General features: G+C 63.5%; 1 protein-coding gene across 1 annotated transcript; it reads left to right on the top strand.

Annotated features, from left to right (window-relative positions):
- Positions 1-875: 875 nt before the first annotated feature.
- On the top strand, positions 876-3,205 carry FZD9 (frizzled class receptor 9). Its single transcript, XM_002698189.6, is given in 2 exon segments — positions 876-1,593; positions 1,595-3,205. Coding segments are annotated over 2 exon segments (1,770 nt in total). The 5' UTR covers positions 876-1,110; the 3' UTR covers positions 2,882-3,205.
- The last annotated feature ends 2,957 nt before the right edge of the window (positions 3,206-6,162 follow it).

Raw genomic sequence — 6,162 nt, 5'->3', positions numbered from 1 at the left:
TCTCCTCCCCCTATTCAGGTCCCGCCATGGAAGCAGGCTGAGCAATAGTCTGGTGGCATCCTGACAGCTGTCAGGTTTAGGTGAGGCGGGTGTGAGCTGAACTGAAATGTTCCTCGGCTGTCACTGTACTGGCCCCTACTCTGCAGGCGCAGGAGGGAGCAGGGGGCTCAGGGGAGGGGGATGGCGGAAAGCCGCAGGCTTCCTGGGCAGAGAGGAGTTCTTAGGGGAGACCCTGTACCAAGGGAGTGCAGAGGAGGGGAGGGGGCAGAAGGAGACTGGGTTTTCAAGCAGTCCCGAGGTGTCAAGGGGGCAGGTGGATTGCGAAGAGACCATGAGTTCAAGTGCGCAGTGTGACGGGTAAGCAGCCCGCGCGAGCCACAGGTGAATTCATTTTGACGGGATTATCTGCCTGTTTTACAGAAACGAAAACAGGCTCAGAGCGAAGGGCCCAGAGCCACATGCTACTAGTGAAGAGGCGGAGAGGCTGCGCTCGAACTGCCCCAGAGTCCACGGTCGAGGCGTCCCAGGAGTAGAAGCCTTAGAAATGGTCCCGCCTGGGGAAAAACGTAGGTGACGCGGTACGGGGTGGACAGGGAAATCCTCCGGCTGACTGTGCTGTCCCGGAGAGAAGTTGGGCAGCAACTCCTCAGAAAGGGTAGAACAGACTGTGAGCGGGCAGACGAGGTCACTACTCGTACACCCCGCCCCGCCAGACTGCGCCCGGGTTGGTCCTGTCGTACAGCGCAGCTGCGAGGCGCGGCGCCTTTAAAGCCCGGTCGGGGGGCGTGTCGGGCGCGCAAAGGCCCCGCCCTTGGGCGTGTCCAGCAGGCGCCCCGCCCCAAGGCTTGTACCCGCGGCCCCGGGAGGCGGCGCCTGCTCCGGCTCGGCGGCGGTTCGAGTAGCGGCGGCGGCGGCGGCGGCTTGGCGTCTCCTTTCCCTCGGGCGACTTCTCCGCGCGCTGCCCAGGGCGCCCGGCCGCGCAGGGACACACGCGGCCGGCTCCGCTATGGCCCGCACCCGGCGACGTGGCGGGCGGGCACGGGGGCGCCGGACGGCGCGGCCCGAGTGAGGCGGGGCCGCCCTCCCCGCCCTCGGCCGGGACCGCCCGGGATGGCCGTGCCGCCGCTCCGCCGGGCGCTGCTGCTGTGGCAGCTGCTGGCTGCGGGCGGCGCGGCGCTGGAGATCGGCCGCTTCGACCCGGAGCGCGGGCGCGGGCCGGCGCCGTGCCAGGTGGTGGAGATCCCCATGTGCCGCGGCATCGGCTACAACCTGACCCGTATGCCCAACCTGCTGGGCCACACGTCGCAGGGCGAGGCGGCCGCCGAGCTGGCCGAGTTCGCGCCGCTCGTGCAGTACGGCTGTCACAGCCACCTGCGCTTCTTCCTGTGCTCGCTCTACGCGCCCATGTGCACCGACCAGGTCTCGACGCCCATCCCCGCCTGCCGGCCCATGTGCGAGCAGGCGCGCCTCCGCTGCGCGCCCATCATGGAGCAGTTCAACTTCGGCTGGCCGGACTCGCTGGACTGCGCCCGGCTGCCCACGCGCAACGACCCGCACGCGCTCTGCATGGAGGCGCCCGGAAAACGCCACGGCTGGCCCCACCGAGCCCCACAAGGGCCTGGGCATGCTGCCCGTGGCGCCGCGGCCCGCGCGGCCCGCCGAGGACGCCCTCCAGGGCGCCGGCGGCACCTGCGAGAACCCAGAGAAGTTCCAGTACGTAGAGAAGAGCCGCTCGTGCGCGCCGCGCTGCGGGCCAGGCGTCGAGGTGTTCTGGTCGCGGCGCGACAAGGACTTCGCGCTCGTCTGGATGGCCGTGTGGTCGGCGCTGTGCTTCTTCTCCACCGCCTTCACCGTGCTCACCTTCCTGCTGGAGCCGCACCGCTTCCAGTACCCGGAGCGTCCCATCATCTTCCTCTCCATGTGCTACAACGTCTACTCGCTGGCCTTCCTCATCCGGGCCGTGGCCGGGGCCCAGAGCGTGGCCTGCGACCAGGAGGCGGGTGCGCTCTACGTGATCCAGGAGGGCCTGGAGAACACGGGCTGCACCCTCGTCTTCCTGCTGCTCTACTACTTCGGTATGGCCAGCTCGCTCTGGTGGGTGGTGCTGACCCTCACCTGGTTCCTGGCCGCCGGCAAGAAATGGGGCCACGAGGCCATCGAGGCCCACGGCAGCTACTTCCACATGGCAGCCTGGGGCCTGCCAGCCCTCAAGACCATTGTTATCCTGACGCTGCGCAAGGTGGCGGGGGATGAGCTGACCGGGCTCTGTTATGTGGCCAATATGGACGCGGCGGCGCTCACCGGTTTCGTGCTGGTGCCCCTCTCCTGCTACCTGGTGCTGGGCACGAGTTTCCTCCTGACTGGCTTCGTGGCCCTCTTCCACATCCGCAAGATCATGAAGACCGGGGGCACCAACACGGAGAAGCTGGAGAAGCTCATGGTCAAGATTGGGGTCTTCTCCATCCTTTACACCGTGCCTGCCACCTGCGTCATTGTGTGCTACGTCTACGAACGCCTCAACATGGACTTCTGGCGCTTGCGGGCCACGGAACAGGCCTGCTCCGCGGCCACCACGCCCGGCGGCCGGAGGGACTGCTCGCTGCAAGGGGGCTCGGTGCCCACCGTGGCTGTTTTTATGCTCAAAATCTTCATGTCGTTGGTGGTGGGCATCACCAGCGGCGTCTGGGTGTGGAGCTCCAAGACTTTCCAGACCTGGCAGAGCCTGTGCCACCGCAAGATGGCAGCTGGCCGGGCCCGGGCAAAGGCCTGCCGGGCCCCTGGGGGCTATGGCCGGGGCACCCACGGCCACTATAAGGCCCCCACTGTGGTCTTGCACATGACTAAGACAGATCCTTCTCTGGAGAACCCTACACACCTCTAGGGACACAGGCCTGCGTGGGGCGGCTGTGGCCCCCTCCTCGGCACTCCCTCCGGAGGAGACAGCTGACTAGCAGCTGCCCAGCTGTCAAGGTCAGGCAAGTGAGTGCGAGGGGCCGAGGAGCAGGGCGGGGACCCACTGAGGCTACTCCCCTGTCGCATAGTGCAAGGGGGTGGGCCTGGCTGCGTCCCCACCGGGACCTGAGGGAGCACGTGGAGAGCAGGAGGGGCAGAAGGGGGTGTGGTCCAGCAGAGTTTATTTAATGATGTAATTTATTGTTGAGTTTCTCTGGAAGCTGTGACTGGAATAAACCCCCGTGTGGCAGCGCTTCGTCTTCTGTGGACTGGAAAGGGGACGGTAGGACGGTGAGGGCTCTGGGGGAGCCTTCCCCTGCGAGCAGAGCTGGGAGTGGGTAGTCTGGCTTTCCGTCAATCAGGAGAACATCCTGCCGGGGAAACAGCTGTGTTTTGCAGGAGCCCCAGATTCTGTGGGTGGGTGTGTTCTCTCGGCTCCTTTCAGTGGCCTGCTTGCCTGTCTGAGCCCTGGGTTCCTGCTTCCCAGAGTGAGACTGGGATGTCTGCTGGGAGAAGTCAGGGAATCCCCTGGGATGACATGCCCCACTCTGGCCCCAGTGAGTCTGGCCTGTTTGGGAGCTGTGGGTAACACTGCTCTCCTCAATTTGCGTAAAAAAATGAGGGCGTCAGCCTTTCTCGAAGGCTCCCTCGGAGGCTTAGTGTCTGCTCCCACTGGGTGGCTGGCCCCTCCTGTTCTTCCTTGCGCCTGAGGGTCGGGGCCCAAGACAGTCCTCACTGCTGTTGATGTGGCCACTCACTCCTTGGGGCCCCAGTCAGGGCATCCCCTAACCCCCGTCCTTCTGGGTGGAGATGGGGCTGGAGTGTTACACGGGCATCTTGGGAGCAGGCACGGGCAGACAGCCCTGGAGGAGGGTGGGGATTGGGTCCCCAGCTCCTAAAGGGCTGTGGAGAGACTGGAGGTGCTGAGCACAGCAGTGACAAAGGGGGCAGGTGCGTGTGCATGGCTCCCTCCACAAGCAGCTCCCACGACCGCAAAAGGAGAGAGGAAAAGGTGCTGTGCTGACCTACATGCTGGGGTGGCCCTGGGGCTGCCGGGACCTGCGCCACCTCCTAGTGTGGCCATCCCGGAAACCCTGGCACTATCTTAGGCTGGGCTGTGGCCGCTGTGACTCCAGCCAGGGGAGAGCCTTGGTTCCTGTCCCTGGTTCAGCCGCACTGACAGGAGGCCCCGGGGTCCAGCCTGCTGCCAGCCAAGGGGAGCCCAAGGCCAACTGCTTCATACAGTAGGACTGAGCCCCCAAACCCAGGGCCTCTCTGGCCAGAGCCCTTCCTGCCCCAACCACCAATCACAGGAACAAACGGACATCCAGTGGAGATCAAACAGATGGTGTCAGCTCCCTCAAGAGATGATGGAGAGAGGGTGGTACCTCCCCGCAAGAACAGCACTGACCCCCCGAAGGGGATTTGCAACCCTTACACTACGCTTCATGCAGGTGGAATCCTTCCCGCCCCCCTCAGTCCTTCCATTCTCATAGAGCACAGACAGCTAAGTCCTCATGTCCTCATGCCTGCTTTGACCAGCAAAGTCAAGTGACCCAAATGTTGCACCTTTTCCGGGGAAGGTCCATGACTGAGAAACAGAAGGAGCTTATTGCAGGTGAGGGGGCCCAAGCTGGGAGCGAGAGGGGCCGTGGCTGCACTGGGCTGGGCTCACAGGCCTGCAGTCGGGCGGGGGCAGCAGAAGCCACAGGAGGATTCTGAAATGGGAGGAGAAAGGCAAGTGATGTGTATGGGCCAAGGGTGGATGGCAGGGCGAGCATCAGGAGTGGCGCCGGATCACCCAATCCCTTGCCAGTCAGGGCACAAGGCGGGTGGAGGGCACTTGGCTGTGTCCTGCTCAGTGGAAACAAGACTGACTTCCAGGACAACTGGGACCGGAAGGGGAGGCAGTGTAACCAGAACGGACCCCAAGGGAGCTTTGCTTTGAGGCTAAGATGATTCACAGAGGCCAGGACCCAGGAAGGAGAGGAGGGCAGGCCTTGGCAGCTAGGGCTTCTCAGCCTGGGAGCTTGGGATGACACTAATGAAAACTCCCAGACCCTGAAGGACAGATACAAAGGAAACATTTGACTCAAGACCTTTTACAGAAGCCCTCCATCTCATCCTCCCCTGTCCATTTTCAGACAAGGGCAGTGCCTGAAGGCCTTGGCTGGCTCAGGAGCACACAGCCAGGGAGACTGGCCTCCAGAGGTGCTGTGACCTCACACCACGGATTCCACTGGGGCGTTGGGTGAGATGGACACGGTGGGTGTTACAATCTAGGGCAAATTCATCCAGAGGAACCTGCCCCGTGGGGGGACCTCTCCCCATTCCCAAAAAGAGACTCTAGAGCCCGAGAGAAGTTCCTCAGAAGCCGTCACCCTCCAGCCTGCACACTGCGTGTCCCTGCCACTTCCCTCAGGGGCCTGGCAGCCCCACACAGGGCCCCTCAGAGCAGCATATCTGTGCGTGTGTCCACACCAGCCGAGCCTGAGCTTGTTCGTGACGGAACTTGTGAGCTCAGATCGCAGTCAGCAGAAGTTCCTGGGAAACAACGCCAAGTTCCCTAGAGTCAGCAGGGGGAATCTTGACTGAGGTCAGACTGAGCGGTCCTGGGGGTCAGCAGCTGCCCTCACTCCCTGCTCAGCGCCCCGGGAGGAGGATGCTCCCAACAGTCCTGGTGTGAAAAGGCCTGGGCATCCTGGGCAGGGGGAGCAATGAGGAGTGACCTCCTCCTGCCCGGTTTGAGCGTCTGCCTCAGGATCCTGCTGAGGGGACCCTGGCTCTCAGGGAAGTGGGGGCCTGCTTCCCTAGTGAAGCACTGCCTGGAGTAGCTGCACTGGAATCCAGTCACCACCTGACTGCTCCCTGCCCCGGGGACAGGGTGTGAGGAGAAAGACAAGCAGGCAGGACAAGGGAGAGGTCTCCCTTGATCGCCAGTGTAATGGTCAGACCGGTCTTCAGGAACAAAGTTGTCTTGTCTCCATTTGCAGTAGTCAAGCCAAATCAGGCGTCTCCCCCAAGGTCATAGCCTGCTAGGGACGGATGGGCTGGGCTGGTGGACTAGGATCAGGACACAGACCCCAGATGAGGTGACGGGGCCCCAGAGGCGCTGTCCTCGTGTGGCCTAAGAAACCACCCCAGAAACAGGACTTCACAGATGCGGGTGAGCTGGGGCTGCAGGGACCACTCAGAGGTAGCACAGCTCCT

Source organism: Bos taurus, chromosome 25, assembly GCF_002263795.3.
Source record: "Bos taurus isolate L1 Dominette 01449 registration number 42190680 breed Hereford chromosome 25, ARS-UCD2.0, whole genome shotgun sequence".
NCBI lineage: Eukaryota > Metazoa > Chordata > Mammalia > Artiodactyla > Bovidae > Bos > Bos taurus.
Note: the sequence above shows the minus strand (reverse complement) of the source record. Positions and strands in the feature narration are given on the sequence as shown.